General features: G+C 51.7%; 11 protein-coding genes across 11 annotated transcripts; 5 read left to right on the forward strand and 6 right to left on the reverse strand.

The window, feature by feature from the left end:
* Positions 1-3,406: 3,406 nt before the first annotated feature.
* On the forward strand, positions 3,407-5,140 carry J4E88_005472 (uncharacterized protein; the record flags this gene model as incomplete). Its single annotated transcript, XM_049399108.1, has 1 exon — positions 3,407-5,140. One exon carries the CDS (start codon positions 3,407-3,409, stop codon positions 5,138-5,140), a length of 1,734 nt encoding a protein of 577 aa, XP_049254899.1.
* Positions 5,141-5,455: 315 nt separating this feature from the next.
* On the reverse strand, positions 5,456-5,968 carry J4E88_005473 (uncharacterized protein; the record flags this gene model as incomplete). The annotated part of the gene is made up of 2 exons (XM_049399109.1): positions 5,456-5,871; positions 5,920-5,968. 2 exons carry the CDS (start codon positions 5,966-5,968, stop codon positions 5,456-5,458), a joined length of 465 nt encoding a protein of 154 aa, XP_049254900.1.
* A 1,012-nt stretch (positions 5,969-6,980) lies between these two features.
* On the reverse strand, positions 6,981-7,634 carry J4E88_005474 (uncharacterized protein; the record flags this gene model as incomplete). Its single annotated transcript, XM_049399110.1, has 2 exons — positions 6,981-7,505; positions 7,554-7,634. The coding sequence occupies 2 exons, from the start codon at positions 7,632-7,634 to the stop codon at positions 6,981-6,983; spliced, it is 606 nt and encodes a 201-aa protein (XP_049254901.1).
* Positions 7,635-8,308: 674 nt separating this feature from the next.
* On the reverse strand, positions 8,309-9,639 carry J4E88_005475 (uncharacterized protein; the record flags this gene model as incomplete). Its single annotated transcript, XM_049399111.1, has 2 exons — positions 8,309-9,513; positions 9,567-9,639. 2 exons carry the CDS (start codon positions 9,637-9,639, stop codon positions 8,309-8,311), a joined length of 1,278 nt encoding a protein of 425 aa, XP_049254902.1.
* Positions 9,640-11,488: 1,849 nt separating this feature from the next.
* Positions 11,489-13,359, forward strand: J4E88_005476 (uncharacterized protein; the record flags this gene model as incomplete). Its single annotated transcript, XM_049399112.1, has 2 exons — positions 11,489-11,999; positions 12,836-13,359. The coding sequence occupies 2 exons, from the start codon at positions 11,489-11,491 to the stop codon at positions 13,357-13,359; spliced, it is 1,035 nt and encodes a 344-aa protein (XP_049254903.1).
* Positions 13,360-13,918: 559 nt separating this feature from the next.
* RPS17 (40S ribosomal protein S17) lies at positions 13,919-14,618 on the reverse strand (the record flags this gene model as incomplete). Its single annotated transcript, XM_049399113.1, has 3 exons — positions 13,919-14,014; positions 14,069-14,246; positions 14,449-14,618. The coding sequence occupies 3 exons, from the start codon at positions 14,616-14,618 to the stop codon at positions 13,919-13,921; spliced, it is 444 nt and encodes a 147-aa protein (XP_049254904.1).
* Positions 14,619-15,080: 462 nt separating this feature from the next.
* J4E88_005478 (uncharacterized protein) lies at positions 15,081-16,670 on the reverse strand (the record flags this gene model as incomplete). The annotated part of the gene is made up of 4 exons (XM_049399114.1): positions 15,081-15,838; positions 15,891-15,979; positions 16,028-16,308; positions 16,359-16,670. 4 exons carry the CDS (start codon positions 16,668-16,670, stop codon positions 15,081-15,083), a joined length of 1,440 nt encoding a protein of 479 aa, XP_049254905.1.
* Positions 16,671-17,904: 1,234 nt separating this feature from the next.
* J4E88_005479 (uncharacterized protein) lies at positions 17,905-19,534 on the forward strand (the record flags this gene model as incomplete). Its single annotated transcript, XM_049399115.1, has 3 exons — positions 17,905-18,157; positions 18,208-19,021; positions 19,075-19,534. The coding sequence occupies 3 exons, from the start codon at positions 17,905-17,907 to the stop codon at positions 19,532-19,534; spliced, it is 1,527 nt and encodes a 508-aa protein (XP_049254906.1).
* A 327-nt stretch (positions 19,535-19,861) lies between these two features.
* Positions 19,862-21,394, forward strand: J4E88_005480 (uncharacterized protein; the record flags this gene model as incomplete). The annotated part of the gene is made up of 7 exons (XM_049399116.1): positions 19,862-19,918; positions 19,968-20,125; positions 20,175-20,257; positions 20,313-20,322; positions 20,379-20,841; positions 20,891-20,968; positions 21,017-21,394. 7 exons carry the CDS (start codon positions 19,862-19,864, stop codon positions 21,392-21,394), a joined length of 1,227 nt encoding a protein of 408 aa, XP_049254907.1.
* Positions 21,395-21,571: 177 nt separating this feature from the next.
* J4E88_005481 (uncharacterized protein) lies at positions 21,572-23,010 on the reverse strand (the record flags this gene model as incomplete). The annotated part of the gene is made up of 3 exons (XM_049399117.1): positions 21,572-21,880; positions 21,940-22,607; positions 22,701-23,010. The coding sequence occupies 3 exons, from the start codon at positions 23,008-23,010 to the stop codon at positions 21,572-21,574; spliced, it is 1,287 nt and encodes a 428-aa protein (XP_049254908.1).
* Positions 23,011-25,244: 2,234 nt separating this feature from the next.
* J4E88_005482 (uncharacterized protein) lies at positions 25,245-26,468 on the forward strand (the record flags this gene model as incomplete). The annotated part of the gene is made up of 3 exons (XM_049399118.1): positions 25,245-25,406; positions 25,459-25,626; positions 25,815-26,468. 3 exons carry the CDS (start codon positions 25,245-25,247, stop codon positions 26,466-26,468), a joined length of 984 nt encoding a protein of 327 aa, XP_049254909.1.
* Positions 26,469-27,969: the final 1,501 nt, after the last annotated feature.

Below are 27,969 nucleotides of genomic sequence, written 5' to 3' on the forward strand. Positions count from 1 at the left end.
TGGGGCCTATTCGACTTGCTCTGATGTGGACCTAATGTTGGGAGTGGCATGTGATCGTGCCCATGCCGTTCGCAAGCATTGCACTTGATTCTGATCTTACCGTCCATGATTTCGACTTCTAGTTCGGTAAAATCTCGCCATGCTTGGCAACTCATTGCAACACACCGTTCAACAGATGTTTCCTCCAAGCTCGGTTCCAGCGATGGAACCTGATCTATTCATACCTAACTTTTGGCCTAAGCAAGTCATTCAGCTGCTATCGTACCCATGTAACAAAGCTTGTTGCTCCTGTGTAAGGCTGTGGTTGGTTCTCAGTGGCGATGGGGCCGAAACCTGGTAGTGGCATACGTTCTGCTTACAGGTAGACCAGGCAACCCGGGACGGCGCGTAGATGGTTCCTGTGAGACGTGAGAAGAAACGTGGCTTAGTTTTGATGGAAGTGTCGGATAGACTTGCTTATGAGACATCAGCAAGATGGAGTTAACACTGCAATGGGCTGTTTGTCCGAACTCGATTACCTTAATCAGCACATCCGAACAGTAAAGAGACAGTGAGACGCTTCCGCCCCGTACCCTTCGCTTCCCACATGTTGGTAAGTGTAGCGCTGCCAAGCGATACGTTTCAGCAGCAGTGCGATCATTCTCGAGTGCGAGGTCGCTTCTCAGTAGGGTGTAGTCTTCAGCACTGCAGCGATGACATCGGCTGGACAGACTAAATTTTACCTACATGTACGCAATGTACAAGCAGGCGGTGAGCTCTCGTAGCTCTCAAGTTCGCAGCGGTTCTTCAGCCACCGATAGCGTGGACAAAGTTTGAAGAAAGTAAATTTTCGCGTGTGGAAGCCGTCATGGAGGCTGAGCAGCTATGTGACACTGATAGCGGATTGGCGATATGGTGTGGCACAGCACGCCTGAGGCCATTGTCGGCCTAGTCTGTTGAGGCGTCGTGGCTGAGGTAGTAATATCGGTGGACGTTGAGTGCACCATGGAGATTAGCCGGTACGCCGTTCGTGAAAAGACGGTGGAATGAAATCCTCGTGACAGTGGGACCTGTTAGCCGGAAGAGCATCTGGCAAGCAACGTGAAAGGTGCGATATCCGAACAGTACCGAGTCTTTCAAGCTCATGGTAACGCCTTGTGAAGACTGGCATGTGCATAGTACACGCTCCAATTCTGCCAATTACAACCCAATCTTACCCCGTCATCCATTGCTTCGTCCGCGGATGAAAGAGCGCGCGAGACCAACGCCGAAGTGTGGCTGCTCGATGTGTGGCCATGCGCACCTTCATCAGGCCAGTTCCCTTTTGGGATCCGTTAACGCAAATAGCGGTGTCGCAGATTGAGGGAGCGGCTCGTCTCCTAGCCACTTGGTAGTTACTCGCCAGTCGAAGGATTCAACCCCCAAAGTATCAGAAAGGTGACGGAAAGCGCAACTCTTACGGCTGGTGGCTGAGGCTGTGAAGCGATGGAAAGGCCAGGGGCCAGGGGGGTGCCACCAAACGGCTCGCAAGCAGCATGCATCGGATGACCGCCACATCCGGCAAACAAAGATGTTTGTGGGACTGTCGCATTCACGCTGACGGCGGTGGAAATTTGTAAGGAGGTCAATCTGTTGTTGCGGTCGGTCAATTGCAGCCTCTCGGTGCTACCTCAAGTGCTACGAGTTGGCGCTAATTGAGGGTTGGAAGAAGGCGCTGACGAAGACTCACCTCCCGCGGGCAGGTGCGACGCACACTGTCGAATGCTCTTTCCCGACTTCGGCTGGGTCAAGGCAGCAAGGTGGCCACGAGCTCACATGCTCAGCAATTCGCCTCCCCGCCCTCATCAATGATGCGCATCAGGCCATTCGTGAGCACCTCTTGCGCGATTCTGCAAGAAATGCAAGAAAACTAGCGACGCGCAATATAATCGCGGTGTCGAAGTTTGAGAACGCGACGCATGAGGCCTGTATGCGAACGATGCGTCCGCTGCTCGCGTGCAGCGTGGGTGCATCCCGTCTCCCTTTAGCGCCCGCCGCAACGTGATGCCCCACAGCCAGTTGAGCGGCCAAGCACCCTTCCCTCTATCCATATCACTACTCGAGGCAAAGCAATATGGTCGGGCATTGGGCGCCGATCAGCAAAATGCCCGGCTTCTGGTGCCTGGCATGGAGGCCCGCCTGCCTCACGACACGGGAATGACTGCATAGCCCCTACCATCATTCGCCAGTCTTTCAGCTGAGAGCTGGCGATCCGGATTTCTTTCATCGCTAACAGCACTAGCACGGCCTCTATGTCTTCATCAAAGGAGGATGTCATCAGGCGAAGTCACTAAAACCGAGCTTGAGGGATGGTGACGGGGAGGACGGGGTGCGCTCGAGCACCGGCAGTTTATTGCTGCCCATCGAGTCTGAGACAGGTTGTGCGGCCGCGCGGATGCGCAAACCGGCTACCAGTTGCGACAATTTTTCCAATTCCCCAATTGCATCGGGTCAGTCTCCCTCTTCATCACCCTCAGGCACAGGGCACCGGTCAGAACCACGGCCCACTCGCGGCTGGGCGGTGTCTTCGGTCGCTCGCAGGCTGTGCAATTCACCGCTGCGCAGCCCTAAGGAATGGCCCCAAAGACGCCCGGATCATGTTCATGCATTCCGTCCTGCCTGCCGCTGCGGCCGCCTGGCACTGGCACTTTTTTTCTGCCCGCCCGTTTCGGTCATCTGTGGTAAATCTGCTCCTTGTCCACTCATTGTGCACTTTTCCAGGCTACAACCTGCGCCGCCTTGCACTTAAAAGGAACCCTCGCCCAGTAGGGCTGCACTTTACTTTCCTCGAAGCTGCATAGCTCCCTGCACATGATCCTCTCTATTATTACCCCTTCGCCGCTCTGACTCTTTCGCTTTTCGGCCCATGTGTCCTTGAATCTACGAGTACACTCATCCTACTTGCCGCTTGTCTTAGTCGGGCCGTCACCTGTTCCTCAAATACCCTCAGTCTCCCCAATATCGCCAAAACATCCAAACTACGCAAATCGACCCGTATCCTGATCAGTTTACACTTTGTGTGATCTGGATACACACGTCATCAAGACATCCTTACCGTCCGGTACTTCCATATCTGCCTATCCCCCGACGGGTTCATTACCCCGGATAAGCTGGTTTGACATCATACTTCACCGAGAGCATCCAGCCCAAGACTAAAGCTTGAGGCAAGGTGTTCTATTATCATCCTCGCCTCTAGGATATCTATCAACTCCGACTTAACCCATTACACATCGCCATCATGTGTCGGATCGAGGAGCGCGAGGAGTTCACCCCTGATGGGCGACCCCTGACATCTACGCGAGCCTGCCTTTGTGCGAAAGCACGTGGTGATAGACCATGCCGAGACGCAATCGTCGTGCCCATTCGATACATTCCTAGAAATGGCTCCATGGGCACACCGTCTCCGACGAATCCACCAACTCCCACCACTTCAACATACTTGGTTCAAACACGTCGTCCGTCTGGCAGTGGTAGCCGTCCCTCAACTCGGGATGGCCAACGACCGATCAGCAGCGAGATCTTCATACAGGTTGGCTCAAAGAAAGATAACAAAGGCAAGAAATACCCATTACTTTCGGTCTCTACCAAGCCCTACGATCGGTCTTCACTCGGCTCTGTTGGATCTCGTGATATCGCTGTTGATTCAGTAGGCTCTGATGCCTCCTACACCTACCGAACTGGTTTCCCGGAAGCCCCCTTGCCTCCACCAGCGTCCTTCGATCATCACAGCAGCTACCTTACAACTCCTACTGCACCATACGGTCAAAGCTCTCGCCATGTTCCGTCAGCGTCTTCCAGTCAGACACCCTCGCTTTACGTCGCGTCGGACGCAGAGTACGACCCACCGGCTAGGCAGCGAAGTACAAAACGCTCTTCCACGGTGATTCACAACCCACCTACTGCTGTTCCGTCCTCGCCGCCTCAGCGTCAGGGTGGTATGTCATCTGATCCATACCGGACGGCCAGGGTTGCTCCACGAGAGACGTACACATCAGACCGCCCACATCCACTCGACTACGACGCCTTTGCTGATCACTCGAGCTCGTCTTACACTAGCTCGGGCCCACCTGAAGGCGCTCGTCGCACCAAGACTGGCGACGAGCGACAAAGGCAGTCCAAGTCAGGTCGGCATCAAGAAGAGTCTGACCGACGGGTGGCTGATGAGCGTGACAGAGAAGATACTGCCAGACGCGTACATTTCGAACCCGCCCGTGCAGACGGCCGCGCGAATGAGAGGGCAGAAAAGCTCTTCGCTGAGAAGGAGAAAGATCGAGCGTTGGCCAGGGAAGAACTTCGTCGTGTTAAGGAGGAAGAACGCCTCAGACAAGAGAGGAAGGACTTGGAAGCCAAGAAGGCCCAAGATCGTAAGAAGGAGAAATCAAGCCCTCCAACGATCGACTATACGAAGAAGCGGCCGAACGCATCACGCAGACAATCCTCCTCTATGACGTCAGCTGAGCTAGCAGATCAACGACGCTTGATCAAAGCCGAGGAACAACAGATGCGGAGCGAAAGGCAGATTGCAGAGGCCAGGGAGCGAGAGGAGGAGCTGGCAGCCCGTAAAAACCAACAAGAGAAGCCGGCTGCATACTGGGACCCGCGTGGCGGCGATCGTTCCCTCTCCACACGCCGCGAGTCGATGGCTCGCCACGACAGTCTTACCTCTAACACGCGTCCCGCTGGATTGACTCGCACTCCCAGCAAGCGCCGTCCAAGTGTCTCGCAGCCAAGCCCTCCAGTGCTCGATACTCAGGTGCCTACAGAGTCTTACAGGCCTTCCAGCTCGAGGAAACGCGCGCCTCCGCCGCTATCCTTCCCAGCGAACTTCAACCAAGATTACGCTCGGCCGCCATCTGCTAGGCGTCCATCCATCAGTCAAGACAACCCGTTCGCAGCAGCCACAATGATGTCGCCGCAGTCAGCATCGCAAGACCCATGGGATCTGCGCACCGTCGAGGGTTCACTTCCATCTGCCCGACCTCTAGGCGATGGTCGTCGTCCATCCATGCAATCTCGCTATGTCGATGCCTTTGCAACAGACTCTGAAAGCCCGGATGATCACCCGCCTGTATACGCATCGCGCACCGGTTTGAGTCGTAAAGGATCAAAGAGGAAGCACTGAGCTTCATGTCACTTTGTATTTCTCGGGTCATGCGTCTGCAACTGTTTATTGCTTTTGCTTCCTGCTGTTGGAGTTCAGTATGCGTCTGTTCTTGTTATGATACCCTTCTACCAGCACTGTTATATACGCCACCCGTCCTGTACCCTGATTAGACATATACCCTTGTTTCCCTGCGCATGTATCGTATTTATTGGAAATGACAAGTGTATGGCATATCACGAAAACATCTCTACGAAACACTCATCATTCTTAGCAAGTGCTGCCTGTAGCTACGTGTTCAGCAGACTCGACTGCCACCTACGTACTGTCCCTGCACTATCTAGGCTTCCCGCATTCTGGGCAAGTTTGGTTCGGCGTCCAGAGTTCCGCCTTCGGAGGTGGTGTCTCCTGGTAAGGATCAACCGGTATGTCTAACTCGGCGTCAACCCCAAGCCTGAAGGTCTTGTAGGGTGGAGCATTAGGGTTTTGTCCCTTCCATTCATTAACCTGGTCGGTTATCTCGTTTCTGAGGCGCTCAAGCAGGTACAGGTAGCGGCGATGCTCCTGGAAAGAGGCGGGAACGCTGGTGTCGAACGCTTTGATGGCTTGAGAAAGCTTGTTGATGACGGCGGCCTTCTCCGGTGGGTAGCTGAGGTTTTTGGATGCCATGTTATGGCGCTGAGTGACGAGCAGAATGATCTTGATGGTGCTCTGATGCTTCTCATTCTGCACTGATATACTGGACTTGTTTGCTGCGAGCAAGTTCCTTCACGATGTGGCACGTAAAACAATCAGCATACTGATGTCCATCATGATGCCAAGCTTGCGCGATTGATCACCGCAATTCATATGTCAGTCTTCAAGCTCATATCCCTGTCTCCTTCTTTGAATAGGTGAGCCAGTCATCGCTTTGGGCATAAAGCATGGCTTCAGTAGAGTGGAACGCATGTAAGTGACTGAATTGTTGAATACAGGGCTCTTCATTAACCTTTCATTTGATAATCGTATGGCACTCGTAACCCATACTCAAGCCATTAACTACACCCCACCCAGGGAATATCGCGTCACCAATTGCTTTCATTCTCTCTGTAGTTGCGCAACATCACTGGACGGCCTCATATCGTCCTTCTTCTTCCTCTCGATCTACTTCTGCTGCTACTACGAGATAGATAATTCCCATCTTCTTCTGTCCCTGTGTCCTGACTGGCTACCTGGTAGGGATGATCTTCTGATTCTGGTATACCAAGCTCGGCATCAACGTCGCACCAGACTTGGGAATCAGAAATTGGGCTTTCTACGTCTTCAATCAACCACCATCCGATAGGTATGTCTATCTCGCTTTTCAGACGCAAACAGAGATACAGAAGCCTGCGCTGCTGGAATAGCGTCATTGCCGTGCTTGGTTGGATAGCGGCGATGGCAGTGTGTATCTTTTGGATCGTGGGAATATCGGCGCTCATGAGCGTACGTCTCTCTTCTTCCGTCATGGCTGAGTCAATTGTGTTAAAGAAGTTGCTGTCGTAAGAAATATAACATGCTTATAAGTTCTGAACGTGGACGAGCGTCGCGAATGGTTTGTGCAAACACTAGTGTTTCCATGGCGCAGATGAGACACCCGACCTGGTCACTTGCGTTGTAGGCACAGCATTGCCACGTCGAAAGCATTGCGCTTCACACGAAAGTGAGCTATGGCTTTGAGATAAACCCATTTCATTAGTATCCTATGAGATCTAGTCTAGCACGGATATCCAAATCGATGACCGCCCTGCACTCGTCTCACCAGCGCGTTCCCAATCATCTAGCTATGTATCAGGCGACCTGGCCGTGCTAATCCGCACGAGCGACGACCACGGGTCAAATCTTATTCATCCTTGCTCTCAACAACCTGAGACAGCGAGCCCTTCACAGGAACGTAGTTGAAGGCCTCATCAGATCGCTGGCGACGTGGCGGAAGCGAGAAGCTGATCTGAGAGTGCGGCGCGGAGAAAGGAGCGCGAGTAACGGGGGTAGACTGTCCGAACTCCTGAAGCTTCTTCTCGAGGTACTCGATGCGGTCGTCTTGTTCTTGAGTGTGGTGCATCTGCTGCTGGTACATGCTAGACATGTAGTCGTGCTCGTTGCATAGGCGGTCGAATTTCATAGCGGCGTAGTTGATGTCGTTACGAAGGCGAAGGTTCTCGCGATTGAACTCGTGCTTTACGCTCGCGACGTGACGGCGATGGGCTTCACTGAGATCGCGAAGCTGTTTCTCGTGTACGCCGCCAACGTCGTTTGTGAGGAATTTGGTGAGCGCCTTGCCAGTGGATAGACGTGCGAGAAGCGCGATCGCGACTGCGACAAAGACACCGATCAAGAGGATGATCTCGCGATCACGGATGAGTTCAGTCTGGAGCTGTTAGTATGAGACCTGGGTTAATGCTTCAAATTGACGTACTGTAGACCAAACTGCGCAGAGTAGACCAAAGATGCTTGAGCACAGGAAGAAGGCTAGGAATTCGAAGTTGTTGAGCTCCATTGTGATGTTGTCTTGAGTGAGTCAGTTGTTGAGCGGAACGACGTCCGAGCCGCATCGCAGTCAGTTTGATACACACTTGGCTTGGCAGTCTAGCTGATTCCACGAGTGGAGTCAGCTGGGATGAAGCAACACTTCATGCTGGCAAGATGTTACGATGATGTCTTATAGCTTCAACTTATTACGGTAGAATGTTGATGCAGAGCAGGGCAACAAAACGCGGTCTAGTAACTCTATATAGTGATCCTAATGTTAGTGTATTTCCCAAACACCTTATATTCGCTCTAATGCAGCAGTAGGATAGCTTCAACTTATTGTCGGATCAAAACAACAATACGATGACATATTAACATCCTTTGCAAGCTCCACAATGTAGCTTGTTTCGAAACACGAACATCTACTGGAAGATGCCTCGGTTGTATGGCCTGAATTCTGCATTCAGATATGTATGTATTAGATGGCTATATACCGACAGTATGACTATTTACAGGAAAGTGACTATGAGTACACTGAAGCATGCAGAATATGGCAACCACGTAGGTAAATCGGACATGATGCATGGAACGCCGTTTTTGAACCCATATGCAGACCCCAAGGTACCTAAAGAACGCCTTAGCCATGCAGTAATGATTCTTGAAAATGAGCTTGCGAAGCCCGTCGATGACACGCTAAACAATTCAGGAAAGATCCATGGGTTCGGCGGCACTGTTACCGGCACCAGTTGATTCGCGACCACGCTGGTCCTTGATTGTTGGGACAGCAGGTTGCGCGAAACTGTTTTGTGCAGACGGAGCAGGAACGTTGATGCCAGTATTTGCGTGGTCGGTGCGAACCTGTGGAGGCGCGACGTAACCCATGTGAGGCTGGGCGTAGATTGGAGGAGTCGCTGGGCCAGAAGAGTTGCGCGGCGGCTTTCGACCACCGATGCGCTGAGCTCGGGGAGCCGGGAAGCAAGCATTCTTGACACGGGTCTGGAACTCTTGAGCGAAGTTGTCGTAGGGCTTCTTGTCCTCGGATGTCTTCCAGCCCATCTTGTTCTTCATGCACTCAGCCTTGCGGTGACTAATCGTGGAACCTTCAATGCGAATGCCATTGGCCTCAAAGCGACGACAGCAGTCAGAACGCGACAGGATGAGCAGAATAACGAGAAGGCTGACGTTGTCGTTGTCGAGAAGATGAGGACAAAAATCGCAGACATTACATGCGAAGCGGCGCATGTCTTCTAGTTCCTTGGTATCGGTGCAGTTGACAAAGCGCTCAGCCATTGAGAACGGTCTAACCATGTCCCTACAGATATGGTTCTGAAGGACATTGGCGACTGAAGATACAGAAACTGGATAGATGCTACTGCGGTCGATCTTGCTTGTAGCAGATGACGAGACCGTGCCGGCGATGTAGACAATCTCAATATCGTCGAACGGGCCCCGATCGAGTTTGATGTCCTTGAGTGTCTTGCCTTCCTTTTGAGCCTCTTTGTAAGTCTCGGCGTTCTTGATACCAGCCTCGCGAGCCGCCTTGACAGCCTCACGAGGTGTGGTAAAGCCATACTCCTTGGCGAGAGCTACGGAATCTTCGTGCATCTCAAACTTGGAAAGCTTACGCTCAACATCAGGAGCGCGTATCCAGTCCTCGGACCAGGGTTCTTCTGCGAGGACTTTGTAGAAGACCTTGGTAAGGGCGCGAAGCTTGATCTCAAGATCAGTCATCATACGCCGGCCGAAATACAGTTCATCGGTCTCAAAGAAGGCATTCTCGATAAAGGTCTTTCGATCCTTCTGAGTTAGCTGGCCGCGAGATGGATCATTCTTCCATTCTTGGATGATGTGCATGAACTTGGCGTGGAAGATGTCATCGAAATGTTTTGATGCAGGTATAGCATTCGCTGTACGGCACGTTAGTTCATGGTCAAGAGATGTTTCCACAGTTTACACGTACAAGTCGGTGTGTGGGGCTGTTGTGGCGGCGAAGGTGAGGTAACAGCGGTCTGGCTGATCGCGGCAGGTGACATAGTGATCCAAGCGCGATATATGACCTGATATACCGAAAGAAGTAAATTGTCTACTTGTGGATCAGTATGGATGAGAACGGAAACAGATCTCGATGGATTTCGATGGGGTTGTAAGGTGAGGTTCGTGGCCGGGTCAAAAGGTTGCGGGGTGGTTGGGTTGTCGGAGCGTGAGGGCGGTAGGCAAAAACATTCACGCTCGCGTCGCTAGCGTGCCAAGTAAATTCGGGGTGAGCATTGGAAAGACACGTGACCCACATGACTCGGCCCCAACAAGCTTGGAACCTCGGGTGAACGTCATAGTTAGCGCTTCCGCTCACAACCTTCTATCAAGACATCTATTGAGTGCTTTATCTTGTCAGTTCCTCTTCTGTTAGCAATAGCTGCGACGCGCTGTTGCGCGCACCGTAGGGGGGTTGTTAGAGGTAGAATATTATAAGAATACTTAAATTTTCTAAGATAGCTTTTACAGTGTAATAAGTCTCTATTTTTTATTTATTAAGTAAAAGCTATTAGAGGCGTAATTACTAATAGAGAGCTGTTAGAAGTATAATTAATATTAAATTTTAAGCCTATTAAGAAATTAGGTAGTACTTTCTATCTTAATATAGAAAGGTAGTAATATTACTACTACTACTATAATAGTAGTACTAAGAATATTAATAATAATAGAAGAGACGTTAGAAGTAGAGTAGTTTTATATATACTAACGCGCTATACTTTCTAAGTATACTTATAGTTAAATTTAGTAAATATTTACTTATTAAGAACTCTCTATATAGGTAATTCTTAGTATACTTTACTAGAATCTTCTAGAATTTAATATAAAAGTAGTTAGAAGTAACTTCTATTACCTCTAATAAGCGTAGTAATAGTATCTTTTAAGTTACCTAACAGCGCGTAAAAGCTATTATCTTATATTATAATATTACTAATAATATCTTCTTATTAGCTAAATATTAGATAATAGGCCTCTAATAGCACATTAAAGACGCGACAGCCTATTACACCCCTATTAACCCCCTGGTGCTGCGCGCTACGGCGTTATACGTTCCTGCACCGCATCGCTGCGCGTTGGTATGCGCCCGGGGTGCGCTTGAGTGACGAACCCCTTCCTGTCGCGTTCCTGCAGTATCATCCTCATTTCATCTGCGCTCAGTACGCTCGTCTCGATCCAGAGTTACATGTCATCATTGCGAAAATATTGATTTAAATATGTATGGGTTACAGCACGCTGGTCCTCTTCGCCATCTAGGGAAGTCATCGCTTCCGGCTTTGGTTGCCTTACGTGCCACATGCCTGGGAACAGCAGCAGCACATGCCTTCTAGAAAACACATCTTCTCTGGAGCGATCTCGGTTATTCTGATAGCCTGAAAGAATCATGCTTCCGTTGGATCGCAATGGTATCCTTTCCAGAAGGACACTCAGGGTATACGCGAGAACCTAGATGACAAAATTGGAGCTGAAAGCACTGGGCCTCCTTTTATCAATCGTGCCGTTACATTGTTCAAGAGTTTGTATCCATGGTGACGCTGAGACCTGGTTTGCGCCGAGTTAATGGCATTCAAAAGTCTTTCAAGGCACGGGAGACGCTACTTTGATGGGCGTTTGACAGTGAAGGAGACAGTAGCAACGAAGAGATATTTCCACAACTAGCTTTTATCACCACGCGAAAAGTCCCTGCCTCGCAAGCAACTTCGTTCCACTTTCTACGTTAACGGCACACCACCATCGACCCAATACGACATGAAGCTGATCAAAAGTCGAGACAGGCGTTCCCAAGCCACAGCTGCGACGCCATGCCACTTGCTTGCACTACCAGCGGAGATACGCTTGCTCATATACAGCCACATGGAACCCGATAGCTTCCTACCAAACGCGCCCTACAAGACATACATTGGGCTCATGCTCTCCTGCCCCCAGATCTACAACGAGATGACCTCCGAAGCCGTCCGCATGGCCCCTTCCATCCTACGCACGATCCAGTTCTCCGTCAACGCAACGCCAATGAAGCTTCAACCGCTCCGGCCGACGAGCTTCGCCTCGCTGATGCACCTCACGATCGGAATACCGCGCTGGGCAATGCTCGATCGGCCTACTATAATGGGCATTCTGCAAGCCATGGCACCAGTACTAGAGCTTCACCTGGCCAGACTGACCATCGGATTAGAAGACCTAGAAGGCGAAGACGATGTCTTGCAGATGGTCGAGACACTGAATCCGGCACAAATCGCGCGTTACATGAGCCAAGTACAGGACATGCCCGCACCCCTCTATCCTCCAAGCGATTCTGTGGCATCTGACCATTATCGCATCCGAACAACATACAGCAATGTCATTGGACTCGTCACAGCAATGAATTGTCTCATAGCTCCAGGAATGTGTAATGGAAAGCATGCCCCAGCCAACCACTGGTGTCTTCGGGCTTCAGTTCTTAACCCACCATTTCCAACGACGACATGTAACGTTCGGAAGATTGCTTTCCGCTTGAAAAGGCTCCATGATGAGAAGGTATGTGGGTGTGGTCGACTTCCCGCTCACTTCCCTCATCTGGTGTATCCGTTTCGCGGGTCGAGCTACAGGTGGGAACTGATGCTTGAAAACCCGTCGTTGGAAAAGGAGCGATGGATGGTTCACTGGAGGGATGACAAGGGCAAGTTGCCCTGGTCTTTGAAGGGGAAACCAGGGCTATATGTATGGGTGAAGTTGAAAGAGAAGCGAGAGAGCCGGTTGGAGAGGGCTGTGAAAAGCTTGTTCAGGCAGACCTAGTTGAAGGCGGGGCTATGTAAGTACTCTCCAGGTTCGCAAGTGCTAGGTCTTGCAATTAGTTCCAAAATCATCATGATCATGGCATGTATGCATATATGGCATGGATTCAAGAATCATGATGTTACAGTGCGCGTCATGCCAAAACCATAGCTCTCACTAGATGCATTCGAAAGTTCTACGTGTAACATGCACCTACCCGACGGCTACCACATCGAGCATCCACAAACAGAATGAACATGCGTTTGTGTGACCCGCTTCCAGATCCTTCCCCATCCAGTTGATAAGACCACGTTCATAGTCCTTAAAACACGGGGGACTTACCACTCCACTACTTCCAAATCCCCAAGACTACTCAGCTATCTCTACAAATCACCAGACAGAAGACTATAATGGCTCTATCCAGTCCAAAGATAGCCGGCATCGTTGTAGGGGTCTTCTTCGTAGTACCCCTCATCATGATCGCCCTCTACTACTCCTTTGATCGTCTTCGCAAGCAAAACGGCACAGCCAAAGCAACAACACCGTCATCTCCTACTGGCTCTGGTACCCCAACGCCACCTCCAAAACAGTATTCGGGCAATCAAAGGCGCGCTGTCAAACAGGACTTGCAGCCTCAGCAAGAGCATTCACGTCCAAGCCTAGAATATGGACCTGGCCCAACTTGGGTCGCAGCACCCGAGCCCGAGACGTATCCATTCGACACAATTAGAGCAGTGCCAGCGACGCCCAAGACTTCCTCCACGAGTGCCATGCGGCCTGTTACTGCGGAGTCGGAAAAGCGGAGTAGTCTGCATCAGGCGGTCTTGGGTGCGGGCACAAGTCGCGGTCGGAAGAACAACAGCGATGTCACAAAGGAAGCCGATAAGAATGCTAGAGCTGAGGACGTGGAGGACTACTACGTCGCTGGCGGTAGTAGTGGCAGACAGAAAACATACACCGGAGCGTGGCCTTGAACGGTGTGGTGATGTCGACAATGTTCTGGGGATGTTTTCGTTGGTGGTTTCTTGAAGCAGAATTGGGTTCCATGCGGCATAGACTAAATTCATCGAGCCTTGATACACTCAACATACTACACATAAGGACCAGCATTGGGCGATAGATTGAGATAATGTGTGAATTTGTTCCATCTGAACGGGAAGCTATTGGCATCACGAGGCACATAAGTATCGTTCCCTTTTGATAGTGCTGTTGAGACCGGCAATGGAATTCACTTACCTGAACTTGAGCTATCTCTTTGTTCGTCATCACAACACCATCGCATCACACAGGGAGCATGGACAGGGGAAATGGCAATCAAGCATCATCTTCGTGTCTTGCAACACTCAGACTCAGCGACACCTAGTGGGGGAGAACCTTTTGTTTCATTGACTCCTGATCATCATGCCGCCGTATATAGCCGTAAAACCATGCCATAGTCGTGGCAGAAGAGACCCTTTCCCAGACACCATATTTTCAGTAAGCCGAGAAAGGAGGAAGAAGGGAGACCGTCGTGTCGCGCGTGTGCATTCGTATTTACGAGCGGGCGGGGCGGTCGTTGAAGCGGCGGGGACCGCGCTCGACAATCTGTTGTTGGGAGACGGCAATGACGTTGGTGGGGATGCTGTCGAACTATGGACAGTGTTAGTGAGATGCTTGAGGTAATATGGGTATGGAGTAGCGTACGCCCATGCTCTTGAGCAGGTCCTTGGTCTCCTGGTCGACGTCGAGCGAGCCAGACTCGCTGTTCTGGGTGAAGTCGAGAGCGGAGATCTCGGGGACGTACTGGTCCTTTCGCTCACGCTCCTCTTCTTGGAGCTTGAAGGAAATACCACGGACGGGACCACGCTGGATACGCTTCATCCTGCGAGTTGTTAGCTTGATGCTTGGTGCAAGAGAGCACGCTGCTCAAAGCGGGGCTGCGGTTGGGGCGGTTGAAGAGCTGTCCTCTGAAGTGCCCAAGAGCCTGCGCATAGGCATGGCACAACGCTCCTCTGCGCAGGCCATTCAAGCTTCCAGAACCAGCCCCTCATTGCCATTGTCCCAGCCCCAGTGTCGGTACGTACAAGTGAGTGGTGTATCCGGCAATCTTGTTTCGGAGCCTCTTGGAGGCAATGATGGCGATCTCATCACAGATCCTCTTGTTGGTCTCGAAGTCGAGCGACAACTTGGGGTAGTAACGCTCAATAATGACCTTGGCGGACTTCTTGACGGTCTTAGTTCGGACGCGACCCATTTTGGCGACTTGTTGTGTGAGCTGGGAGAAGAGGTTGTCGTGGGAAGGGGCGGTGGCTGTCGGGTTAGTTGGATTGTCGCTGGAGAGTAGAAATGTCGGGAGGGCAGGCGCGATTATTCGCCTAATCTGTGTGGAGGCCCGTGCACAGGACTCTAGTCACAAAGGGTTTGGCGCCAACGCAGCACATGGGAACTTGCGGCCATCACCAACACCATTCATTGCTCAGGGGATAAACAGTGTCAATCTCGTATGTCATATTGGTATCTCTCGCTCGCTAATTAAAACTGCTGGAAAAGAAGACTGCTCAAAGAAATGCATCACAGATGCTTGCTACATGTAGGAAAACCCGGCCATCCTCCTCGTAGCCCATTTGCAACGAAACTCCACAACACCACCGCTGTGTGAATATCAATTTGAAGTAAGCCCTGTGGCTTTACAGATGCAGCCATCTGAACGTTTTGTTTAGTGGCCACCCTCAGCGCCACCCTCGGCGCTGCCCCCAGAAGCACCGTGGTGTGCAGGGTTGGGGAAGTAGAACGCACATACTGCAATGATGACGTACGTCATCACGCAGAGCACACCCTCCAGGTAGTTCGAGCTTCTGTCGCGGAGGAATGAGCCAACCGCCAGGACCGCCAGAACCAGGGCAACGGCATCGAAGATGGCGAAGTTGTAGTCCATGCCAACACCAATACCCCAACCAACCAGTACCACAAGGGGTGCGTTGAACAGGGCGGTCTGGATAGAGGCACCGAGAACATGGGCAAGGGCCATGTTGATCTGATTGTCATAGGCTTCGTCAATGGCGAGGAGGTGCTCGGCGATCTTCTCAACCAGCGGGATAAGGATAAGTCCGACGAAGGAGTCACTAACTCCTCGCTCTACTATATGCGGGATTTCGAGGACGAGGAAGATAGCGACGAGTGCAACGCAGGCCAGTGAGACGAGAAGAGCAACAATCACTTCGGTCAGGGTAAGCTTGGGCTTAGCCAATTCCTCGTGGCGGTCCTTGTCCTTGTGGTCGTCTGCCTCGTAGATCTCATGGAGCAACCCATCGTGAGATACGGTCTGGTAATACAAGTAGACTAGGTAGCCAACGATGGAGATGATGGCGACACCGCGGGATATCAGTCGAGTGTTATAGGCGATATCAACAGTCTGTTCGTAATCGGGGTTTTGGAAGAGGTATGCGTAGAAGACAGCGGGAAGTACGAGCGCGGCTATTAAGGTTAGCATTGGTACTTTGACGAGCCAAGAGGAGGATCGGCCTACTAGCAGCTACGAGCATCAAGCCACTACCGTTCTCAGAGACAGCACTATGGAACTCTTGGACGTCATGCTTGACACCACCGGCAATGAAACTGGAGCAAATTAGTGAGTGCTTGATCGAGCATCGAACAGACACTTACCAGGTACCAAGGCAGAGGAGCAGGTTGGCCAAGATAGACCCCAATATAGCAGCCTTGATAACCTGCACGTTTGAGTCGCCGTTGGAGGTTTTGAGCAAGACCATGAACAGGATAACTTCGACAACGGAACCGAATGTTGTCTCGAGAACGACAGCAAAGGCCTTGTTTGGCATCTTGCGCGAGAACTCCTGGCCAGCGAAACCGAGCAAGTTGGCTGCAGGAAGCATGGCAATGTAGTTGGTAATGAAGATCGCTAGATGCCATTCGGGCCTCGCAAAGTGCTGTTATAGTCGGTTAGTACAAGAAACATATTCTCTTGTGTGCCGCTTACCAGTGCAATTGCTACAGGTACAATGGGCCATAGGCAGTTCACTAGCATAGACATCGTGCTGCTACTCCTGCCGCTGATGACCAGGAACTTGACCGGGTTGAAACCCCTGCGGCCACTTTCGCCCTCGGGGTGAAGTCCGGGGGTCACCTTGTGTCCATTGTGGTTGTACTGTGGCAGAGACGAGCCGCGCCTGTCACGGCGATCGGAGGGAGGGACGGAGCGTGGCTTCTCGCTGGTATATCCTCGGTCGCGCGACGAGCGGTGCCTTGAGCCGTCGGGGTAGTCTCGCGAGCTTCTCGAGCGGTGCGCCATGGCTTTGGTATACGAAGATTGCCCAAGGGGTGGTTTTTAGGGTGCGCCAAGTGCAAGAGTTGAATGCACTGGCTTGGGTTTCAGGGCGGGCGAACGAGTTGCCCTGCAGCGGTTGCAGTTTGTAATGCCGTAATTGGAGAGGAGTTGATAGAGAGTAAGTGAAAAAGAAAGACAAGAGGGCCGGTGGGACTAGACATTGTAAAAGGGCCGGGCGTCATTTCGGGACGAGTATACTAACTGCTTCCTTGTTTACGAGGTGCAGTTCGCAACGGGGCGGGCGCGTCCACAACACACAGCCTCGACGCTATGATCGCCAAACAACGAAAATGTCGCAGCGCGTTTACACCGTAACTCTGCAGCAGCGCGCGCCGTTCGCAGCCAATTGGTCTTCATTGGTTCTTTTTGGCACCGATTCATGGTAATTCAGTGTCTAGCTAAGCTTATCTTCAGTAGAACACGTCACCAAGCACCGCGCAACGTCCCTGGCAATGCTTGACACGCCTTGGCTGCACTACGATGCGGAGTCCAGAACAAGGTTTCAGCTCCATGCACATTGACGTGGGCCGAGACTCCACATCTCAGGTTTAGCAGCAATAAGGGGAAGGGTCTCGATCTCCGCAATGCACATGCGAGCTATTTGATGGCCACCGACACACTTCGAGCTACCAGAGGTCATTCGCATCGATGGCGCTACATGGAATACAAGCGCTGGTTCCAACGCGTTGGCTACTGACAACCGCATGAACCGTCATCGATCGCAATGTTGAGAAGGGCCGACAGGTTGCTGATGACGATTTAGAGAGGACCGAACGTCTACTGCTGTTGAAACTATGTACTTACACACATCAGTCTGCAGACATTCCATGATGCGATGGGGGAGTTGTTGTTCATCTAGACTTGATTGGTTCCTGGCGGTCCGCATGTATTGTACCTTGCATATGATGAGAGACTAGCAACAGCATGGTAACGCCGGCTGGATGCGCAACTATGCCCTCACGACTTGATCTTCCCTCTGCACATCGCAAAGCTTGACAAGGCTTCAATACATACAAAAAGCCATCATGTATTTGACATATGCTCAAGCAAAAGCAGTCACCTGGTACTGTGCACGGGACAGGCCTTATCGCGAGGCGCGTGTTAGCGGCATGGCAACAGCGACTCATCCATAAACACACAAACAACCCTCTTCCATCCCATCTCGTTTCCAAACCCATCCATCTCCGTAACTCACAACATGGTCTTCTCCTCTGGCTTTGCGCTGTGCGCAGCCATCACAAGCGCGACGGCGCTCCAGATCCCGCTTATGTCGTCCGGCAATCAAGCGCCACTCGGACATCCACATGGGACCAAACCGTTGGTCAACTCGACCGAGCTCCAAGACCTCATCAGTGGGGACAGATTGATGGCACGCGCCAAGAAGATGTACGAGATTGCGAAGCTCGGTGAAGAGGAATACAACCATCCCACCAGAGTCATCGGGAGTGCTGGTACGTTTGCGCACGTGATTTGTTGTACGCTGATGCTGATGAAGTCGCAGGCCACCTCGGAACGCTATCTTACATCTATGAAACTATCCTTCAACTTGGCGACTACTACACAATCACCAATCAAACCTTCCCAGCTGTGTCCGGCAATGTCTTTGAGTCGCGTCTTGTCATTGGCGATGTCGTGCCGAAGTCTGCCCATCCCATGGGCTTAACGCCTCCCACAAAGGACAAAGAGCCTGTACACGGCGACCTCGTTTTTGTTGAGAATGACGGTTGTCAGGCGTCGGATTACCCAGACTCAGTAGCCGGAAACATCGCATTCATCAAACGTGGAGTCTGCCCCTTTGGTACTAAGTCCGAGCATGCAGGTCGCAAAGGCGCTTCTGCTGCCATTGTCTACAACTATGAGAAAGACAGCGTTTCGGGCACCCTCGGAACGCCGTCTCCCGATCATGTAGCTACATTCGGGTTGTCCGGTGAAGAAGCTGAACCAATTTTGAAGAAGCTCGAAAAGGGAAAGCGCGTGGATGCGATCGCCTACATTGACGCTGAAGTGAACACCATTCTGACGGTCAACATCATTGCGCAGACAACGGCTGGCGATCCGGACAACTGCGTCATGCTCGGCGGCCATTCCGACAGTGTCACCGAAGGGCCTGGTATCAACGATGATGGAACAGGCACAATGTCGCTGCTCGAAATTGCTACTCAACTTACCAAGTTCAACGTTACCAACTGTGTGAGGTTTGCATGGTGGGCGGGTGAGGAGGAAGGCCTACTCGGATCCAACTACTATGTCGCCTCTCTGCCCGAGAAGGAGAACCAGAAGATCCGCCTCTTCATGGATTACGATATGATGGCTAGGTAAGCGAAATCACCGTACGCGTGGCGCATGTAATGTGACTAACTTGTACCAGCCCCAACTTCGCCTACCAAATCTACAATGCTACAAACGCGGTGAACCCGAACGGCTCAGAAGAGTTGCGGGATCTGTACATCAAGTGGTACGAGGATCAAGGTCTGAACTACACTTTCATTCCCTTTGATGGCCGCAGCGATTACGACGGCTTCATTCGCAACGGAATCCCCGGTGGTGGCATTGCTACAGGGGCCGAGGGTATCAAGACCGAGGAGGAAGTAGAGATGTTTGGGGGCAAGGCTGGGGACTGGTATGATCCTTGCTACCATCAGCTTTGCGACGATATTTCAAACCTCAACGTCACTGCGTGGGTCGTCAACACCAAGCTCATTTCGCACTCTGTCGCAACGTACGCACGATCTCTCAAAGGTTTCCCGAAGCGAGAGCTTGAGGCTTCGCTCAAGTCTACTGTGTACAGGGAGAAGACGAAGTATCAAGGCTCGAAGTTGTTCATCTAGAGTTGGTTATTTGTAGTCTGGCCTTCCCTTGTTCCAATGTAAAGCTGGGTAGTCTAGCCTGCCTTGACAGATTTATGAAGGAATGAACGTACAGTCACTGCTGATGTCAACCGCGTGAGTTCTCTGAACAAGTCCAAGCGTGATTTCTCGCCGATTGAACACTACCAACTGCTTCACTATGTTCCGGTGCGCTCGGCTGGTCCCGAGACTGGATCTGGGATTGCATGACGATTGACACGGGGAAGTCGCGCTAAGCGAACGGGCCGCAACACTACGGGCTGCAGCTGAAGCGACTCATCGGCTGCAGGTCGCGTCTCCAATCGCATCATGGCGCCCGTCTCAATGCCTTCGGCCCTCACTTTTGAGCTGCTGGGAAAGTGCTCGGTATGTATCGTGTCAGTTTCGTGTCTTGGTCATCCCCTGACAAGCGCAGGTCACCAAAGCACGCGCGGCAACGCTGCATCTGCCTCATGGCCCTGTACCCCTCCCCATCTTCATGCCCGTTGCGACGCAGGCCTCGCTCAAAGGCCTCACGCCCGATCAACTCGAAGATCAGGGTTGCCGGCTATGTCTAAACAACACATATCACCTGTACGGCCGACGTTCTGCCACCATGCCAGCCACTGCTGACATGTGGGAGAGGCCTTAAGCCAGGACAAGCGACACTCGATGCCATAGGCGGCGCGCATAAGCTCCAGTCCTGGCCACACAATATCCTCACAGGTGCACCATGCCACAGCGTATAGGGATGGAAAGACGGAAGTGCTGACTCCTGCAGATAGTGGTGGGTGGGTCATGCCTCCAACGTGATGAACGAACGCACCATAACTGACGCCAACACCAGTTTCCAGATGGTATCGCTCCTCAAACTCGCCAAAGTCACCGAAGAAGGTGTTCGTTTCCTCAGCCCCCACGATGGGTCGCCCATGCTGCTCACACCCGAACACTCCATCTCCCTCCAGAACTCAATCGGCTCCGACATAATCATGCAACTCGACGACGTTATCGCAACCACCTCGCCTGACCATGCGCGTATGAAGGAAGCCATGGAACGCTCGGTACGCTGGCTTGACCGCTGCATACAAGCGCATAAATACCCAGACCGACAGAACCTTTTCTGTATCATACAAGGTGGCCTGGACCTGGACATGCGGAAAGAATGCACTGCCGAGATGGTTGCGCGAGATACACCAGGCATCGCGATAGGGGGCCTTTCTGGTGGTGAGGAAAAGGCGGCCTATTGCGAAGTCGTGAAGACATGTACCGACCTGCTTCCTGAGAAGAAGCCGCGATATGTTATGGGTGTTGTAAGTTTTAGACGCCCTCCGCTCTATTACAGCTTACTGACCAACTCAGGGATATCCAGAAGATCTGGTCGTCTCCGTCGCACTCGGCGCCGACATGTTTGACTGTGTCTGGCCAACACGAACCGCCGTAAGGTCTTCTCCCTATTCATCACAGACCCATGCTAACAACATCTAGCGATTCGGCAACGCCATCACATCACGCGGCTCCCTCAACCTTCGTAATGCCATGTACTCCGAAGACTTCAGCCCGATCGAAGAAGGTTGCCGATGCACCTGCTGCCGTCCGACGTCCGATGGCGGACTGGGTATCACTCGAGCCTACATATACCACGTCACCGCGAAGGAGACGGCTGGTGCCCACCTTCTCACCATGCACAACGTCTACTACCAATTAAATTTGATGAGGGAAGCGAGGGAGGCCATCGTGCAGGATCGCTACCCACAATTTGTCAAGGATTTCTTTGGTGATCTGTACAACAGGGAAAAGGATAAGTATCCTGTATGGGCGGTCGACGCGCTGAAAAGCGTTGGTGTAGACCTGCTTGCCGAGTAGACGAGTCGAGAACGTCAGTGCTGGCCTCGATCTAAATAACTCATTCTGCCATGAATATTCGCTTGATGGACGTTCGCCAGGCTAACAGTTGATGAATGCATTAAAAGCTCTTCACAGAATTATATCGCGCGAGATCAATCCACCCTGAAATTCCAACACATCATCCATCCACACTCCTCACGACCCATACTCCGGCGGGCTCCAAATCTTTGATGACCCAAATGCTGGGATGATCTTTCCAATCACACCACTGAACTTCTGGATGAACGGATGTGACAAAGTCCCGGTCACGGTGTTGAAGACCTTGATTCCCCATTCCGTCTGCGGGTTTGCGATTTGCGGGGCTCCGGGGATGAGTTTCTGCGCCTTGTCGACATATTCGCGGGTAATGCGTTCGTAGTTGGTGAGCGCGGCGGGGATGTCATCTTGAGAGCGCGAGATTTCGCCTGCAAGAACGTACGCGCCTACGATCGCTGCACCAGTGCCCTAGTTATGACATTAGCATGAAGCTTTAGTGTTGAGAACAACGGCTGAGGGTAACTTACAACACCAGAAATCGGACTGGGGCAATACGCTGCATCGCCCACCAAGGCCACACACCCCTTGTGCCAAGTATCCATCCTGACCTGCGCAATCTGCTGCATGTAGAAGTCATCCGCCTTCTTCATCTCGCGTATACAACGCTCAGTCTGCCATCCTGCACCCTCGAACTCCTTCTCGAACCACGCTTGCTGCTCCTCCCTAGTCCCTTTCTTCAACAGTCTGTCTATTTCTTCGAAGCGGCTAAGATCTCCATCGGTAATGGCGAGATACGCACGCGTAGTGCCGTACTGGTCAGGTCGTAGAAGGAACAGTCGGCCGCGCGAGGCGTTGTACCACTGTGCATACTGGGTATCGACGGGTTCGCGAGGCATGGTGAAGAGAGCAGAGTACTGACCGAGACGGTGCAGATAGTCGTCGTTCTTGGGTCCGTGGCCGAACACGATGCGCCGGGTTCGCGACATTTGGCCATCGGCGCCGATGACGACGTCAAATTCAGTAGGTGGGAGCTTGCCGTTTGCGAAAGTGACAAGTGCTTTGCTGCCTTTGGATTCGTCTTGTTGGACCTCTGTGGCCATTTCGCCGAAGACGTATTTGATGTTTGGGTTGGATAGTGTGAGCTCGTAGACAATGCGTGCCATATCTCCTCTTAGGATTTCGTACTCGCTTGTTGCTATGATGAGTTAGTTTTGAACTCTGATACTGACCTGACAATGTTCTCTTTTATCTTTCGTTGGGTGCTATGCACGGAAGCTAGGTGTCTTACCACTTTGTCTCTCTTCCTCTCCAGTGGCCTCAAACGTTGCACGCCTTTCTCCATCTCGGTAAACGAATTGCATGCCAACTTCTGTAGTAGTCTTCTCTTTCACCTTTTCCAGGATTCCCATCTTCTTTACGATGGGCAGAGCTGAAGAGCGTAGATCGACGGCTTGTCCGCCTAATCTTGGTTCCGGTGATCGCTCTACGATGGTGATCTGGCAGGTGGGCATGAAGCGGTGCAACCAGTACGCTGTTACAGGACCGGCGATGCCGGAGCCTGATATCAGGATGTTGAGAGGTTGTGTAGCGGACGGCATTTTGAAGGCAGGGTGGATGTTCGACCAAGGCGTGGATCTGGGACACGCGGGCTGAGGTACTGAGATTCTGGCTAGACGAACGTGTGGAAGGTGCTGCGGGTAAATGTATACAAAACGAGGAGAGCTGCAATGTGATTATATGCGCAACGGACGTCCGTCCAACTACTCTATATACCTCACATTCCTTTTCTCTTTCGGTCCTTTGCATGCATCCCGACTCTTCATCACTGCATTCACCCAGGGTGCAGCCTACTAGAACACAGACACAATCATGAGTCGGAACTCCGTCCTTACTACTTGCAGATCGGGTTCCTGCGCGCTACGGCGAAATTCTGCCGTGACTAATGACATCACCAGATCCCCAAGACAATCGGTGGCTTTGGCGCCGCTAGTACCATCTCTCGGTCGTTCTACAATTGGATGGAACTGAGTTTGTAGTTGTTTGGATTCCAGGCGTGCAGTTGTGCATGAAGGAAAGCTTGAAAAGTTATCGGCTGTCAGGTGTCTTCCGCCGCCGCAAGGAATGCGCAACGTCTCGTACTTCTTACTCAACGCGGAATCGGAGGATGCGGAAGTGCCGATGGTATCTTGGCGATAAGGCCTCCACACGACGAGGCCAGGAAGCTTTCCTATGAAAAGCATCGTGCATCTGACATTTTACCCTACGATCGACTATTGTCCACGCCGCTGGCGAAGATATGCTTGCCTTACGAGCTCTCAGAGTTGGGTGACAGTGTCAGCGCTGTCAGGATGCTACGCTAGCTTGCTGACTAATACACGCGGTGTCCACGCGTTGGGTGTGCTAGGAGCGCGTCAGATCGATGCAACCTACCTTAGTCACACTGATGTTTCCTATGACAAGCTGTTGACTCACTCGCGAAAAGTGCGACTGATTCGCTTGACTCGGTGTCCTCTACCTAGGTTCTTTGAGAGATAATGGCGTCGGTGGAAGCCGAAACACGACATGTTCGCTCCCCTTTTGATCTGTTCGCTCTAGTAAGCCAACTCAATACAACACAATGGGGATACAAGTGATTAACATGCCTTTAGGAACATTGGGAAAGCACCAGACCTGCGCTGCCAGCCGACCATCATCAGCGATGGATTGAAATAGCCAGGAGGTACCGCAGTACAAGCCTCCTGCAGAGATGGGTGCGGCATGCCTCACCCGATGCCACGGCGTGATTGCATTGGCCTCAAAATTGACGCTACCCAGCCTCTGTACAAGCGGGTCCAGGGCGCACTGGACGAAGTCCCTGGTGCAGCATCTCTTCCTTCGCCCACCACAAAACAAATCGACGAGATATTTGCTCCGCATCAAACCATCCAAGAACACAATATCAGCAGATGGTACTCAGGGTGGAACACAGTCTGGTTAAGGACATGTTACAAGCCCTCAATGGCCCAAAGCTACGCTGAGCTCGCACGACTTTCTGGGGCTAACATCGAGGACGGCTGCGTTAAAAGTTTGAACCATGTTTTAGATGATTGTGCGCTTTATGACTTCCATGGACTGGATCAAGAAGTCCTGGATCAGCTTCTTCTTCGCATTCCCGGACTGACCGATGGTTTGGGTATAATGGACGAGTATGGAGATGGTAGTGAACTTGTTTATGGAAGTGCCATCTACCAAATCGAGAGGGAAGAGGACGGGAGTCATGTAGATCGCAACATCACAGATCAAGAGCTGTTCGATATCAGAGAAGTGGCTAACCGAGTTCAGAACTATGTGTATGTGGCAGACGAAGAAGCTATCGAAAAGAGCAGGGTGAAAATATGGTGGTTCGATGAGTTTGGAAAGATCATCTGGGACAGCTACGCTGAAATCCCAGGTTCCGATTTGGATGGGCTGCGCGGTGCGATGATGGATGGGCAAGACTTTGTCGAAGTTGTTGGAGAAGACGGCAAAAGGGGCGGTCAAATTGCCCGACCATAGCCAGTTCAAGAACGGATGACAGGGCCGGCACGACTTGGCAACGATGCTTTACCACCCATTTGTTTGAGAAGAACAAACCGATGTGGTAATTGCAAGAAGAGCATGGGTTATGCGATGCTGTCATGCGAGCACATCATCAAGCGGGGTATTGCGTGCTCGCCACCTCCGCATCTATGCAGCGAGACACAACCCGTTGCGATGGACTAGAAATAACCGGGAATAACGTCGCAGAATGTATAAAAGTCAAACAGGACTCCAAGTCGCCCAAGTCTCGTAAGTTGAAACTACTGCCAGCAACATGCCATCAGCGACGCTGCAACAGCCACCTTGCATTCCAAAGTGGGGACGGCCCAAGCAAACAACGAAGAAGCTAGACTGGGCAGAGATCAAGGTCATTGATCTATCTACGTATGACGAACCTAATGGAAAACAAAAACTGGCTGAAGAGCTGAGAGACGCAGTGAGTTGGCAGCTATACTGTGCGACAAACGTCCCTTCTGACAACGCCGAAGGTGCACCACACGGGCTTCTTCAGCGTTACTGGCACTGGTCTAACGCAGGAAGAGGTCGAGCGTCAATATGATATCGGTCAAGCTTATTTCGACTTGCCGTTAGAAGAGAAGGGCGACCCAAAGTACCGATGTGATTTCGCAAAGGGCAACTACTTTGGATACCGCGCTGTACGCCCCTCATATCCATGTCATTAGAAAGCAAATTACGCTTGTCTAACGCAAAACCAAGGCCAACGAGAAGAAAATCATGGGCACCGCGGTCCTCGATAACGTTGAATCCCTCAACATACCCAAATTCATCCCTTCAAACTCCCACGAGCCATTCCCACAACTTCCTCCACCCCTTTCGCCCAGAGATCGAGTCTTTCTCGCGCCGGTCTCTGGACATAGCATCCAAGATCTTCACGCTCTTCTCTTTGATCTTGGAACTACCCGAGACCTACTTCTCAGATCAACATCGCTATGACGACGCATCAGAAGACCATCTACGCTACATGATCTACCACCCACGCCCCGCTGCCGACGATGCCAAAGTTCAGAATACTTGGTCTCGCGCGCACACTGATTTCGGAAGCTTGACACTACTCTGGAGTCAAGATGTTGCAGGTCTCCAACTCAAAACTCCGGCTGGAGAGTGGAAGTACGTTCCACCTGTTCCCAACGGCATCATATGTAATGTTGGTGATACTTTGTCCTTCTGGTCTGCAGGCTACTTCAAGTCGACTATCCACAGAGTAATCAGACCACCAGAGGATCAAGCGCATATTCATCGGCTGGGGCTGTTCTACTTTGTCAGACCGGGAAATGAGGTCGATATCAAGCCTGTGGCATCACCTTTGTTGAGAAGGTTGGGGCTTGTCGGCGAAGATGCCGAAGAAAGGGAGCCAGTGAGGGGTCTGGAGTATGTTAGGGAAAGAGTGAAGGATTATCATGACCATGGGGACTATGCGGACAAGAAAGGCAAGAAGTTCAAAGTGGGAAACTTGGAAATCGAAGACGAGGCGGCATAGCGTCGCGAGAGAATAATTCTCTCCCTAAAAACACTCGCGCGATGAACGTCGAAGAAACTAGAGTATATCAAACTCCAGCTAAACACACCACGTCTTTGCTCTGACCCCGTCAAATGAAGCACTCCACAATCTCCATACTCACAATTCCCTTGGCCGCAAACCTCATACTCGTTCTCTCTCCCCACACCGCACTGTTCCAACTTTGACAAATCTCTAACCCATTATTTACCCTCTTAACCCTCCCCGCCCATTTCGGCTCCCTCTCCAGCTTTTCAAAAATTGGTAGGCCGCCCCTGCCATTGTAGCAGGCGTCGTACGCCGCTGTCTTCCATGGCCCCAAGGGCTCCTTCCGACACCCATGGCTGATCTTAATACGACGATTGATGCCATGCGCAAGGTATTGCGTTATAGCCGCGAGTATGGCGTAGCGCTCTGGATCGTGGTCGCGCGGATCGGGGATGGAGTGGACGTGCCAGTTTGTGTGGTCGAAGAAGTCTTGCACTTCGTTGCGGAGGACTTCGTAGTCGCCGCGGATTAGGTAGTGGTACATTACGTATATTTTGTCTAAGGGGGTTTCGTTGGGCTTGCGCTTGGGGAGGAGGATGGCGTCGAGGCTGAATACTTGTTAGTTTGTGTTGCAGCTGTATGGGTGAGGTGAGGATCTGGGTGCTACATACGGCCAAGGGTATATCGCTGAAACGGGATGGGAAGAGAGTGAAGGATGCACATGGTGCGTGCTGAAGGTGCGCAGCTTGGTGTATAGTGCCGGGTGATTGTTCAGAAAGTATGCTTTGCAGCCTCGGTGGAGAGGCAGTGGTTGTGAGGGTTGGAGAGGTATTGTGGGGAAGTAGCGTGGCATTTTGACGGCTCGACAGTGGGGATCTTGATATGCGCTTGGGAAGAATCGTCAGTACAAAGGCACTGAAAAGATGGGTATGAAGTCGAACGGTAGCTTCGGGCATGATCATGACATGTTTGAGAGATGCCGAGTGTTGCGAACAAATCGGAGGAGAATATTCTGGCGTCAACTTCGGCTCGTAATGACCGTGTCGTCTCAGAAAGCGGCCTATGAGCTGTGTAAACTCCAGGCTTGACGAGTTGTTTGGTTGATCGTGCGGTAAAGAGACAGCATTTCCATTGAGTGGGACCAGTGTGCTGGTCCCGAGGGGTACCGTTCTATGTGCCGTGATCCAGTGCGTCGGACTCTGACACAGGGTCCTTGCATGATGTTGACATTCGTCAAAACATCGGTTGATGGATAAGAGTTTTGTGGTTCAGGGGCGGTGGTGACGATTTGGAGAGCAACTCCGCGGAAGGCTAGACTCAATCATCACCTCTGGTCGTCATGCGATATCGCTAGATACCGGGTTGACTCTGTTTGCTGTATCGAACGAAATTTCTTGAGAAAGGAATAGCGAGCGTTGCAGGAGGTCATTGTGATTCCAAAAAAAACTGCGCTTTCAAACCGCTAAGCGAATATCAATGTAGTATCGTGCAACAT

The sequence above is a fragment of the Alternaria novae-zelandiae genome, assembly GCF_023758075.1.
Source record: "Alternaria novae-zelandiae strain BMP 2774 chromosome Unknown scaffold_10, whole genome shotgun sequence".
Lineage (NCBI taxonomy): Eukaryota > Fungi > Ascomycota > Dothideomycetes > Pleosporales > Pleosporaceae > Alternaria > Alternaria novae-zelandiae.